Genomic DNA, 14,537 nt, shown 5'->3' with positions numbered 1-14,537 from the left:
ATTACATTAGGGGAAAAGGCAGTTGGTAGCAGCTTTCATAATAAAAATCATAGAATCGCAGTTGGAGGGGATTTAAGAGTCTAATCTATACAAATTCCCTTGATATCATCCTCCACAAATCATCGATCAATCCTTTCCTATCAGTGGAAAACTCCTTCCCTCCCTTCCATTGCTTTTGTTCCACAGCTTTAAAAAATGGAATCAAAATCTGCCCTCTATAACTTTGTGTTTGCTTTAAGTTTTACCATGTTTAAACAAAACACATAAAATCCCTTTTCCACACAATGAAGGCAGTTAAAATTTTCCTTTCCGAGTCTCCTTAGGACTGAACATCCCTTCCCCTGGTTCTTGTGTGACAGTCTCTGATCTCATTCTGAGAGTAACCACCCTTCAGTTCAGTAAAGTTCTGAACTGAACACAATTCTCTAGATGGGGTAGGATTAAGATAGGGCCCAGTGGGATTTTAGTTACCTTTCTCTTTCTGGTCATGCTGCTTTTAAACATCTTTCGCTTCTTTGGTTGCCTATTCATGTTGAACTTGTAGTCCACAAAAAATCCTAGGTCTTAGTCATGAAAACCACCTTTCAGTCACTCTCCTATCCTTGTGATGCTGATTCTTTTGTTTCAAATCTTTGAGGAGGAAGTGTTGATGGCAGAGAAAAAAATGAATTCCCTTAACTCTTGACCCCGAAGTATTTAGGAAGAAAAAGAGTTTATTCATTTAACAAAGTAAAGGGATTAAACAGTAATGGAAATTTAGCAAAGAGAGAAAGTAGCATCATCTGTAACTGGGCTGATCAGCAGCAGCTAGAAGAGGGTACACAGCATAAAGAGCAGCATAGAGAGAGAAAATTTACTTAAGTAAATTTAAATTAAAATTTAAGTTAAAAAGTTGAAAAGCTGAGAGATAAAGAAGAGACTTTTAAAGCATGGCCTGGTGTCTGGTTTAGGGAAGTTAGGAGGAATTAGGATGGAAAATATCCTGAGGGGGTAATTTAGTGTCTTCAAGTGTTATCTGTAAGGTGATCATTGTCCTGAATCACAGAGAAATATAATTTTCTTTTTGTATTGGAAATAAACCTTGTAATTTTTTTTCTGTTCTGTTAAGTTTTTCCCTTCAGTACTGGCTTTTGTAAACTCCATTTAGCATTAAATCTGGACACAAACCCCACTTTAACAGCCTGACCTTGGTCACGTACTCTCAGGTGTTCCAGCTCCTTCCTCCCACCACAGAAGTGTGTTAAAGAGGCTCTTACCTGTGCTCAGCCCCTCTTTTTAGGGTACTACCGTCAGCTGTTTCCTTTCTCCATGCTGGACCCATGTACCCCCAGCTCCATGTGACTGGATCCATGACAACCCAGTCTTGTGGCCATTTCCCTGGTTTCCTTTTCTCCCTAAGACCAGCTGTAACTCTCTTCTTTGTTTAACCAAACAAACCACAGCTACCCCTCTCAGATCTCCCTAGCCCAGCTAGTACAGCAGCAGTCCTTCATTCTTGAAGACCATGACATCAGGGAGGTGAAGCCATGACAAGCAAGTGGATTGGATCTGAGGGATGCTGTGCTAAATCACCAACTTCACTTTCTCCTCCAGAGCCCTATGGGTTTGGTGGCCAGATATGGATCAAGACAGCTGGAGATGGCCCTGAATGTAAGGCAATCAGGGTTAAGTGAGGCCAATTGGGGTCAAATGCCTGAGGTTAGATTTGAACTCAGGTCCCCTTGACTCTAGGGCTGGTGCTCTGTCTACTGCTCTATCCACCCAGCTGCCCCTAGGTAAACAAGTATCTTTCTGTAAGGCAGACTATGGGAGTGTGAATATGGGCAGGACTCAAATAGTTTGAGAGTCTTGAGCAATTGATGGAGGTCAGTGTTAATGTAAGGCCAGCTCAGAAAGAAAAAAGTTTATTATAAAACATTTTCCTCTGCCTAATATTTCCTTTTCTACAAGAGAATGGATGCTAGATTTGGAATCAGAAGACCTGAGTTCAAATTTCAGCTCTGCTACTTAGGTTAACATCTTGCTAGCTCATAAAAGCCTCTACCATGAGGAAATGGAGGTCTTATGACCTATGGCACTGAGTGTAGGAGTTTTTCGGTATGACATTCAACTTAACATTCTGTTATATCTTACCCAGTATGTGAGCTAGCATTTCCTGACTTTGTGTCATCTGCAAACTTGAGAAGTGCAAAATATCACTCAAATCACTGATAAGAAGGTTGAAGTTAGATCCTTGGAGTACTCCACTAGACCCCTCCTTCTAAGTACATAGGTCAATCAAATGACCTACATGAAAATGGGAGTATTCTATGCCATAAACTGAAGGCTGGAGGGAGACAGGTAACCAGAGTGAAAATCAGACATAGGGGGTGTGAATAGAGATGAACTATTCCCGGATCTGGCCTAAGGAAAGCAATTGGCTGATAGATACTTCTAGCACTATTTCAAAAATAGAAAAAAAACAACAAACTAGGAATATGTGTATAGAGAGGATTTGTGGCAAAGAGTTTGTGCTTATTTTATTTACAAGATGTGAAAATAGAGATAAAATTGATGAGGAAAAATAATTTTAGGCTTCTCCATGCTTTATACAAAAGGAAAAATTGTACTGAAATCAAAAACAAAAAAGAAATTATCTACTTGGAAACAAATCACTTTTAAAGAATATTAATTAAATTGAAATAAGTTATTTTGAAAATAATATAAAGATAATTTCCACATTTAATTATAGTTCTTTGAAGAAAACAGCATAGTTTATTAATCCTCCATAAATTTCTTTAGATTTCCATGCTATCCACCTCAAGGAAAATTAGTTTCAGGTTGCATTTGCATCTTTTTCTTCTAGTTCATCATCCACAACCTAGACAAAGTAAAATGAATTAAAGATTTCAGATAATGTTTCAAATTGCTATTATACTGTTTTTATTATTATATATTTAATGAGAATATAGTTCATGAGAAACCACTTTCCTGAGTATGGCCTTCCATTTTTTTGTGAGGAATATAATCTCAAACAATGCAGTAATGAAAGAAAATTCCATTAAAATATTTAAGTGACCTTTGATATAAATCTGACTATAGATTCAAAATGTACATGTTGTATTATTTATCATTAGGAAGAAGTCAAATCAAATATTTAATTTAAATAGTAAAGCAGAAGTCCAGTCAACTTTCCTGGCTCAGAAAAGGCCTCTCTGGTATCATTCACATGGGGTATAAGAGACATGATTCTACTGGGCAGAAAAATGTTCCTGGCTTCCTACTGACCCCAGGCAGGGCCCCTTCACTAATCAGCACTCAGCTCTTTGTAAAGTAGGGATAAAACTGAAAGTTTTATTGTTTATTGTTGTTATTAGTGGTAGTGGTAGTGGTAGCTTTACCATGAATTTTAAAAAAACAAGTTAAAATGCATTTTAAATGCATAATTGTAAGCTAAACCACAATTGAAATGTCAGTGCTGGGTGGTCGTACTGGATATTTGTCTTAACTGTTTTTCTTTGTCATAAGAGATTAATCTGGGGAATGGAAGAGTTCATAAATATGATGTAAAGATAAAAGGTATCATTAAGATATATTTAATATAAAACCCCAAATTTTATTTCCCCCTCTTGAAGAGGGGGCAGTGAAAGGGACCAGACCTGTGATTTTACTGATCCACATGATTCCCAGGGAAGGAAACTCCCTCTAACCAATTCAGATTGAGACCTTATTTGCAACTTTGAATCTATGAGAGACCTCCAGGAAATAGAGAGGTGAAGTGGCTTTCTCAAGAGTCACAAAGCCAGCATATGTCAGGGGCTTGGCTAACCTTGAACCCAGATATTCCCAGATATTAGGTCAGCTTCCTATCTACTTTATTATTTCAATGCCCTATCATGATTTTAATAAAATGAAAATAAAAAACAAACAAATCCTGAATTCCCAAACCATTATAAGAATCTAAGCACCGGCAATAAATAAAATTGTTACCTTTCCTTCCAAACAAAATAATTTCATCTGGAACCTAAGAAAATGACAAAAAACTTTCCAAGAAAGTTAAGGAAGATAATTAGGAATGGTGGTAGTGGGTTGGGGTGAGGAGGTAGAGAAGGAAGGAGTAGTAGCAGTAGTAGCAGTCCAGAGACAATTACAAAGTACTTTGTTTCCAACAACCCTGAGACCCAGGTCTCTGCAGCAAGACACTAGCTCAAACTCCCAGCTAACTAAAGTGTGCCCAGAGCAGTAACTTGTTCAAAACTAGCAAGTAGCAGAGCTAAGATCCAAGACCAAGTTTCCTATTCCAAACCAGGGCTCTTCCCCTTATATGGTACTGCCTTTCCCAAGAGAAAAGGTCTTACAGAGTTCTGGTCTTGTTGCACAAGTCAATGACTAATTCAATAAATTATTTTCTATGAAAAGGAAAAGAGGTCACAAAAACAAAGAACTTCCTTCTTTTCACTGTCTGTGGCAATTAAAGTACTAATTCAAGTTTCTAACTTGAAAACCATATAACAGCCTCACCCAGGTGAGCAAATACAAATATTTCCTGGTTAACTTATCAAGTGGTTTTTGTTACTCTCTAAAATAATGACCAGAAGATAATAAAGTAAAAAATAAAAAAATTCTTAAATTGTATTTTTTGTTCTTTTTTTTTTAAGGTTTTTGCAAGGCAAATGGGGTTAAGTGGCTTGCCCAAGGCCATACAGCTAGGTAATTAAATTATTAAGTGTCTGAGACCGGATTTGAACCCAGGTACTCCTGACTCCAAGGCTGGTGCTTTATCCACTACGCCACCTAGCCACCCCTCTTTTTTGTTTTTAACCTAATGTCAGGCACTTAGATTACAGAATCTAAGCAATGTCCATTTCCAATGACATTTATAACTGGAAAAATCAATTCATGTGCATTCATATGTACATATTATTTTCTTGTTTTTCTCCCAAACCTCCCTTTTGGGCATGCTCAAGAATTGTGGACCATGTACATTGCTCCAGGCTGGGATTCTTCAGGCTAGTTGTGAACCTCAGGAGACCATCAATTCCAACAAAAGACCCCAAGAAAATGACTGGGTATTTTATTCCTAATAATTGCCAAAGAAGTAACTCAATTTTCATTTCTAATCTAGTCCAGTGTGCTATGACCAACAGGATTTATGGATGCCCTTTCTTCTCTCAGCTTTAAAAAGAACAGACTGCGTATTGTAAACAATGTGCTATAAAATGCTGAACTAAAAATAAATAGATCACAAAATTAACAACTGGAAGGATTAAAGTTATCCAAATGAACTTTGAGATTTTTAAAAAAAATGAATATTATAATATAATAGGGATTTGCTACTAATAAACCATTTAACTCATTAGTTTTTTCTTTTCACAGATAACTTCAACTCTGGTGGTGGCTGTATAAGAAGCAAGAAAAGTTATCTTAAAGCACAGTCTGTTCCTGTTAATCCACTACTACATATACTCTAGTGGCTCCCTATTACCTTGAGGAATAAATACAAACTCCCCCTTTTGCTATTTAAAACCCCTACACAATTTTGATCTGACTTATTTACCCTTTTAGCCTCATTTTAACCTTTCCCATAATTTAAGGACCAGTCACAGTGGCCTTTAATTTGTTCCTTGTAAATGATATTTAAGCCCCATCCCAGTCTTTTCAACCTAAGTCCTCCATGTCTGGAACATGCTCCCTCCTTCCCTCTGTCTTTTAGAATACCTTATTTCCTACACGATTTATCTGAAATATTACCTTCTTAGTACAGCTTTCTTAATCCCCCCAGCTCCTAATATTCTCCTTCTAAATTTACTTGCATTTATTTTGCATATATTCTATACAGTTATACATATGCATACACATATAAACATACAGATGTGCCTGTTTACATATGACATATAGGTGTGTTCATGTTGTCTCTCTAGATAATATCTAAACCCCCTGAGGGTCTGGACTTTCATTTCTGTCTTTATGTTTCCTGACCCTATGCATAATGGCTTGTTATGATTCAAGCTCTCAATAAATACTTGCTGATGAACTGATAACATATCCAAGTGGAGAGACAGTAGTGGCCTACCTGTTCTACACCTTCTACTTCTGGAATATAGAACTGAAGCATATTTTGGATTCCATTTTTCAGAGTAATGATGGAGCTGGGGCAGCTGGTACAGGAACCTTGCAGTTTCAGTTGTACGATGCCATCTTCAAAGCCTTTGTAGATCACATCACCCCCATCCTCCTGCACAGTTGGCCTTTGGTCAGAGAATATTATTTAAAAGAAACAGATTTGGAGAGAAAAATGAAAAGATTCAGTAAGATTTAGGTATGTACTAGCTTTATCTCAATCAAATGAAGAAATCTAAAGCTATTTTTCAGATGGAGGATCAAGTGATCGATTTTTTTTTTCCAAGTATATGACATTAGTTGTTTGCAAGAAGTTACTTTATATCTCTATTTTTAACTTAATTAACCAATTTTTCCTTTTTTAGCTTAAAATAGTTCTAAAATACTTTGGATCCCACCATCTCATGAAATTTTATCAATCCAAGCTCCAAAACCTTGGAATTCAACTTCTATGGCTTCCTATTATGTTACCTGGCTCACTCCCTCATTCACACTAACTCTAATCTTCATTCTTTTTTTTTTAAGGTTTTTGCAAGGCAAACAGGGTTAAGTGGCTTGCCCAAGACCACACAGCTAGGTAATTATTAAGTGTCTGAGACCAGATTTGAACCCAGGTACTCCTGACTCCAGGGCTGGTGCTTTATCCACTACGCCACCTAGCCTCCCCTCCTAATCTTCATTCTTAATGTGATTTCAATTCCTGCAACCCCTACCTCTTTATTCTCCCAGGCTTTCTTCCCCAATCTGGTTTTACTTGCTTCTATACTTAGTTGAGCAGGACAGAGATTAGATTTATTCATCTTGCCCCAGAAGGCAAAAAATAGGAATGGGGGCAGAGCTAGAGAGAAACAGATTTCAAGACTAAATGGTCACAGTGCTCTGGATATAATTAGAGTAGTCCAAAGTGGGAATGCACTGTCTCAACAGAGTAGTGACTTCTGTATCTTTAATTGTTTTTAAAAAAATGATTCGATGACTGGGAAGGGGGGTACTTTATCAGGAATTCCTTTTTTTTTTTTAAGGTTTTTGCAAGGCAAATGGGGTTAAGTGGCTTGCCCAAGGCCACACAGCTAGGTAATTCTTAAGTGTCTGAGACCAGATTTGAACCCAGGTACTCCTGACTCCAGGGCCGGTGCTTTATCCACTAGCCACCTAGCCGCCCCTGGGAACTCCTTTTTCTAGAATGGATTAAACTAAATGATCTCTAATATGTTTTACAATTGTATCCCTATGGTGTGTCATATTAATGACTTCTAAGCCACAATTTTTAAATCCTTTTGTGCTGATCTGCTAAATCCTCAACTTTGATTAACCTACCACCATTCCATTTCTTTGCTCCTGATTTGAGCAATTGAGAAAGTAAAACATATTGAATTGGTTTTATTCATTATAAAAATTTGTGGGGGGTGGCTAGGTGGCACAGTGGATAAAGCACCGGCCCTGGAGTCAGGAGTACCTGGGTTCAATTCTGGTCTCAGACACTTAAGAATTACCTAGCTGTGTGGCCTTGGGCAAGCCACTTAACCCCATTTGCCTTGCAAAAACCTAAAAAAAAAAAATTTGTGATACATAACCTCAACTGAACCCTTATTGTTGCTAGTCATTCTATTTTACATTTATTGCCATCCTATCTCATTACCTGCAGTAACTATTCTGAATCATTACCTCTCTCAACCACAACCACAACCCTAACTCTTATTCTTACACATTAATAGTAGTACTAATAATAACAACCAACAATTATATAAAGCTTTAGGACCACAGATCAGAAGATTACAGATTTAAAGCTTGAAGGAACCTTAGAGGTCATCTCTAGTCCAACCTTTTCATTAGACTGATGGATCCCATAAAGACTGAATGACTTGCTGGGAATAATGTAGATAATCAATGTCTCAAGCTGGATTTGAACCTAGGACTCTGTATCCAGAACTCCATCCATGGTCAGGCTGTCTCAATCAAATCTTCCATAAGAAGTTTGAGATCATCTGCTTTAAGTTCTAATTCTTCTTCTTTTACCCCTAAGCATCTCACTTATTTTCTCCTTTCTCAGAGGGTCATTCTACTCCCTGTATTTTTGATCCCATTTCTAAATGTTTTGTCTAAAGGCTGTCTAGCAATCATTTTCTTTCTCATGTGTCTTCAAAGTGATACTTTGTGCTAATTCCTTCCCTTCTAACTACAAACAAGGTTACATAATTAAAAAAAAAAAAAGCCTTTGCTTTTTCTGTTCCATCACCCCCTATCTCTCTTCTCACAGTCAAATTTCTAGGGGGAAAAAAAGTTATACATACTACCCACTCACTGGTCAGCTCCTAACCATTTGGGTTTTTTCCCTCAAACTGTACCAATGGTCTCCTAAATCACTAAATCTAATGGATCTTATTCATCTTCACTGACTTCTCTGCAACAAACTGACATCTGAATTCACCCATCTCTTCTGGGTACTCTTTCCTCTGTTGGCTTCAAAGATATAATATTTTCCTGATTCTACACTAAAAATATTAACTGCTCCCTCTATCTCCTTCACAGGTTTCTTACACTCCTACCAAACCTGTTAAGGTACAATAATTAGATATTCCAAACTGGTCATCCTCTTTTCTCTCAGTATGCTATATTCTTTGGCAATCATATAGATGACACCTAAATCTCTATCTTTATTCTTCAGCTTTCTTCTTACCTCTGATCTGTATCTTCAAATGCCTTCCAACCACTAACTGGTACCTCAAACTCTCACAAGTCCCAAATCAAGCTCATTTTCTTTCCTGAAGAACCTGATTTTTTTTTTTTTTACTCCCTATATTGATCTCCGGTTATCTATTTTAAGAGAAATGAGTGGAATACAGCACCCTTGATGGAAAGATTCGGAATTTATTTATAGAGACCCAGTAATTTAATTAAGTATCTATTGTGTGCTAGTTAGTGAGGGTGATAAAAAAAGGTAAAAATGACTCCTTCTTTTAAGGAGATTATCACAGATAAAGTAAATTAATAATAACCATAACAGAGATATAAAAAATATGAGAATTTTTGTTGGAGAGTTGACCTCCATGTCGAGGGATTCATGTTGAAGGCTTCATGGAAAAGGATGACATCTGAGCATGGCTTTGAAAGATAGAATAATTTTAATAAGGATAGGCTACATAAAAGAGTTTTGTCTTTTTGGAGAAGTAATTAAAAAATGAAAGAAGGCATATGAAAATTTGAGTTTAGAAAATTGTAAAATCTAAACTCTGGATGAAGCATAGAATGTGTAAGTGTGAGTGGTAGGAGATAAAATTGGAAAGGGAAGTGGAAGGTAAATTGTGGAGGGTCTTTGAATGCAAGGCTTTAAAGAATTTAATCAGTGAAGAATTAAGTTAAGTTTTGGAGGAGTAGAATGACATTGTTACAGCTGAGCATCAGGACAGACAAGAGATGGAAAGACTACACAGGGAGACAGAGTTTGGCCTGTCGTCAGGGAAGAAGCAATAAATTCAGAATTAACATGCCTAGAAGTTAAAAAATGTGGTTGTCATTTAGTATTTTGCCCTTAAACAGAGAACTTAACTCTTTAAGATTCAATTTGTAAAATACTGTGGGGCAGTTAGGTGGTGGAGTGGATAAAATGCTCAGGCCCATACTCAAAAACTCATCTTACTGATCACACTAGTTGTGTGACCCTGGGAAAGTCATTGAATACCTGTTTGCCTCTGTTTCTCAGTTGTATAATAAACTGGAAAAGGAAATGGCAAATGAGTCTACTATCTCTGCCAAAAAAGTTCCAAATGGCGTCACATTAAGGTGGACAAAACTGAACAACAAAGATCATGACAGCCTGATATTCATGGACAAGACTAGCAGTATCATCAGTAGACTGAAAACAAGGTGGTAAATTTTTGTTCTATAATAATTCATAAACTTAAGAAAAATAAAGCATTAATTATGGGTGTCCCCACTTTCCACTTCAGAATGATGGTTGCAGAGTCATGAAAGGGGGCTATGGGTAATAAGCATTATAGTTAGTCTAAAAATTAAGTGTAAGATCTCTAAATGTGAGATCTTTGACCAGTGGAAAATGAACTGATAAAAAAAGGATGAATCACAGGTTCTCTGATCAGAGGCAAATTAAAGAATTAGTTTTATCATGAGTACAAAAGCAATAAGAAATATAATTTTAAGGGATATTTAATCATCTTGTACTGTAACAGTTTCCTTAATTTCCTCATGAGTAACACAGAAAACCCCCCCAAAAAAACCCTCCATAAAATAACTGTACAATATATGATGAAAAGCTAGAGAAATTCTACAAATAATTTAACACTCTTCAAAACAAATAAATGTGGACACTGACCCTCTCCTGACTCCCAAATTTATTGTTCTTTCCCCAACACAATTTTCTCAATTATATCAAGTCAAGAAAGTGTAAAACACTTCCAGGCTCATTTTCCTCAAAAAAACACAAACCAAAAAAATAAATCTCTTAATCATGCAATTACATAATTCAAAACTTCTCTTTAAGTGTTTTATAGATATATATTCTATCCATATTAAAAAGTTTTATATAAATCAGTTGGAAAAGCACTTTGAGATTTAGCAACAATTAATATAGGAAGCAAAATGGAGTCATTTTTATCACTTCCTAATACCTAGGTAAGAAAACTTATTTCTGGAATGCTCCCCCCCCAATCTATCTTTTAAAATCCTGTCCAACTTTCAAGGTTAAATTCAAATGCCACTTCTTCCTTAAAGTTGTCATTTACTCCTTCTAGTTGCAAAAGAACATTTCTTTTTCCAATCATCTACACAGAGAGTATTACATATGACTATTTTCTGTCATTTCTCACATCCAATCAGTTATCTAGACAAGCTTGAGTCTGCCTTTGCATTGCTCACATCCAACGTTCTCTATTTCTACTGTCATCACCCTAGTTAAGGCCCTCCTAACAACTAACTGAATAACTGAAATAGTATTCTAATAGATCTTTGCAACTCTATTCTCTCACTCTTCTGATTTAGCCTTCCCAAAGTGTTCTCATAAAAAAAATTTGATCAAGTCAGTCCCAAACTCTTCCATCCTTTGTTCATTTACACTGTTCTCTGTGCCCAGAAAGAAGTCCTACACCCCCCCCTTTTTTTTTATGCTTTTCTTTGGCCTCATTCCCAACTTGTTCTTTCTCAAAAAATAAGCTCCTTAAGAGGGACAACTGCATCCTTAGGTTCTAGAAGTGAGTCTTGAAGGGAATTACACTCCTAACAGTGTAGCTGCTGAGCTTCCTCTAATATGTTTTCTGTTAACAGTCTTCTAGAAGATCCAATTAATTAATAAAAGTATTTATTTAAATGACATAGAAGAACAATAATTACAAAACATTATTCCCATATATCTAGGGCTCACATTCCCACCAATTTAATCAGTGTCTATGAGGTGAGTAGGCTTGATTGAAAATTCCATGAGGGCAGGGACCAAATTATTTGCAGATTTCCCCTCAATGTACAGGATAGCACCTTTCCCAGAACAGATACTTAAATGGTTACTGAATACATGAATGAAGGAATAAATCTTCTATGGGATATGTAAATCAATGCTTATTTGAGTTGAAATGAAGTTCTAATGCAAATGTAGAATTCAGACTTACTTCAAGGATCTGTGGGTAAAAGAATTCCCTCAACACTAATCATATGCACACTATGACTTCATAGAATGTTATTAAGAGTTCCTCTGCTCTAAAAAACTCAAAGCCTTTCAGCCCCACCCACTTTCCCTTTGTAGGTACATTGGTGTCTGGACAAAAGGCACAGTCTCTCACTGGGAAATCTTTCAAGTTGAATCTCCCAGAGTTTATACTCCAATAGGATGGCCTTCAAGAACTCAGGGCTGTCCAAGGACAGGGCTACAGGACAACTTGAAGGCTAACAAAGGAGGATTGTAGAAGAGGCCATCGTGACTGTGTTTCTTTAGATCTCTATTAAGTGCCCCACTTTCTCTTTGCTAAGTCTCTATAAATCTCTTATTAGTTTTTCCCAGCTTAACTCTAAAGTTTTTTTCCTTCAAAACAGTAGAGGACAAAGAACATATAAACATGGAATTAAAATTTTATGTCTCTTTATAATACATATTCCTCAAAATTATATTTGACTTTTTATATGTGCATTTGTTTTGAGAAAGTAGAGAAAAATAGAATTTAAATTTTTATACAGTTATAAATTAAATATTTTATGATTAATTTGCACATTTGTTCATAACTATAAATCTTTCAAATTATTAAAATCATTCCCATGATATACCATACCTTATCCTTGTATCCAACAATTCTTTAATCATTGCTACAACTTCATCATCCTCTTCAGTTACTAGAAACAAGTACAAATCAAAAGTATTAAAGCAGCAATATGTTAGAATATTTTTAAAAGTTTGGGAATAAAGATTTGCATTTTATTAGCAAGTGACATTCAGTGCAAATCAGATAACTTAGGATCTTAATAATCCAGCATTCTTAATAGTATTTGTTGGCTGCACAACTTTTTGGAATTAAAAAAGTCCACTTACTTGATGATGCTCTGGGGGGGAACCAGGAAGTAAGGTTAATTTGATGTATTATGGTGAATGGCTAAAATGATACAGTGGTACTGTTTATGCCCTAAGACAGGTCTACATTTTGAAATCTTAGCCAGAAAGACTATAAAAAATTCATGAGCCAGAAGGATGGGGGGAAACTTATGTTCTTTAGTCTTTGGTGAATTTTAAATGAAAATTCATATCTAATAACCCAGTAAAGTTGAGCAAATTATGTACAAAATTTCCCAGAATCAGTATTTGCAAAACTATTGAGGTTTTTAGGGGTGGCTAGGTGGCACAGTGGATAGAGCACTGACCCTGGAGTCAGGAGGACCTGAGTTCAACTCCGGCCTCAGACACTTAATAATTACCTAGCTGTGTGGCCTTGGGCAAGCCACTTAATTAACCCCATTGCCTTGCAAAAAAAAAAAAAAAAAAAACAACTAAAAAAACTAAAAAACAAAACTATTGAGGTTTTTAAAATTGTTAAAGCTGTTAATATCAGTTATTTCCAGCAGTAACATATTTATTTTTTTTCCAGCTTTGGTATCACCATGTTTCATAAAACCCTGTGCTATATGAGGAGGAAGAATGGAAGTCTATGAGGCACTCACTGCCTGTGGAAGCAAAATAACACCCTCAATGTAGCTTCAATTCAGACCTCTGAATGCCCCCATGCAAAGGCAGCTAGAGAAGAGGATGAAGCCCCAACTTCAGGCCTCATGGATGAGGCCAGGAAGGTTGGAAGAAGAGAAGGGGAATATCTGGTCTGGCCCCTGCTGGGAACTTTACATTAGACTCTCTTTTAAGGAAGCAGAACAAATATAATGAATATATAAAATCTGTGAGCTTTTGAATGTCCTGCCTTCACTTCCAATGCCATCCCTCCCAGCTGTGATCCAAATATCTTCAGAGTGTGAGGGTGCTTCCAACAGTTCTGAGCCATCACTACTGTTGCTCACCCTTCAATCAGTCATCTTGCCCTGAGACCATTAGGAATGGGAGCTAACAGTGGATCCTGAGAGGAGCTTGGGTGACAGAGCTGACTGTGGTCATAGGCATGGTTCTGGGAACTGCCAGTGTGTCTATTTTTGAGGTGAGGACAACTTGCAAACAACTTCAAATAAAAGATTTTGAGGGGGGGGAAATAGACTATTTTAGCTCCACATCAGTATCTGTTTTAGACGTTACATTTTTAGAAGTTGAGAAATGCTGCTTTATTAAATAGTTTTTTGGATTTGTTTATTTTGCTTTTTGTTGGGACAAGGAGGTGGGATGGGAAGTGGAGGGATCATATCTGTGATGTCAGAGGTACAGGAGGCTCTTAGTGAAGAAACTGATTTATCCATTCAGATCTCCCTCCACTCTGAAAAGGAAAGCTTTGTTGAACTGTCTGGAACATGCCCGGAGTCAGATACAATTTGGGTCAAAAGCAGGACTGAAGCCAGGTCTCCCTGACTCCAAAACTGAAAATGATGGAGGAGGATGGTAGAAAGGCCTCTTCCTCCTCATCTTAGCTTCCTAGAATCCCTAGCTCCTGGAGCTGCTTAAGCATCAGCTCCTCCCAAAGAGTTTTCCCTATTCCCTTACTATCTTTCAGTACTTTAATATCATTACTATTTTGAACTTATTTAATTCACAGATATTTATTAGGCACTTATGGTGGACACAGCACATATTTTCAACTTTTGTGAACTCAAAGATATGACCTTAAATTATATTCACTTAATTTAAAACAAATTTCTTTTGTTTTTTCTTTAATTTCTTGATTTATCTGATTCCTTTAAAAGATTTTATCTCATGACAAGGCAGTTGCCTTATTTTACCACTAGATGACACTAATGGACAGAATTTAGAAAAATTTTAAATTAAAATACTACCAATTTGTTCAACATTTCAGTAA

The 14,537-nt window shown here is 36.5% G+C and overlaps 1 protein-coding gene across 3 annotated transcripts in view; it reads right to left on the bottom strand.

Annotated features, from left to right (window-relative positions):
* Window positions 1-2,725: 2,725 nt before the first annotated feature.
* NFU1 (NFU1 iron-sulfur cluster scaffold) overlaps window positions 2,726-14,537 on the bottom strand; it is a 41,458-nt gene continuing 29,646 nt past the window's right edge. For all 3 annotated transcript variants that reach the window (XM_074207862.1, XM_074207867.1, XM_074207877.1), the window contains exons 6-8: window positions 12,369-12,429; window positions 6,053-6,227; window positions 2,726-2,860 (exon numbers count right to left, since the gene is read on the bottom strand). In XM_074207862.1, coding sequence (XP_074063963.1) covers window positions 2,816-2,860; window positions 6,053-6,227; window positions 12,369-12,429 — 281 coding nt within the window. In that variant the 3' untranslated portion in view covers window positions 2,726-2,815. The remainder of the gene's footprint in view (window positions 2,861-6,052; window positions 6,228-12,368; window positions 12,430-14,537) is intronic.

Source organism: Macrotis lagotis, chromosome 1 (genome assembly GCF_037893015.1).
Source record: "Macrotis lagotis isolate mMagLag1 chromosome 1, bilby.v1.9.chrom.fasta, whole genome shotgun sequence".
In the NCBI taxonomy this organism is placed as follows: Eukaryota; Metazoa; Chordata; class Mammalia; order Peramelemorphia; family Peramelidae; genus Macrotis; species Macrotis lagotis.
This window is presented reverse-complemented; position numbering and strand designations above follow the sequence as displayed.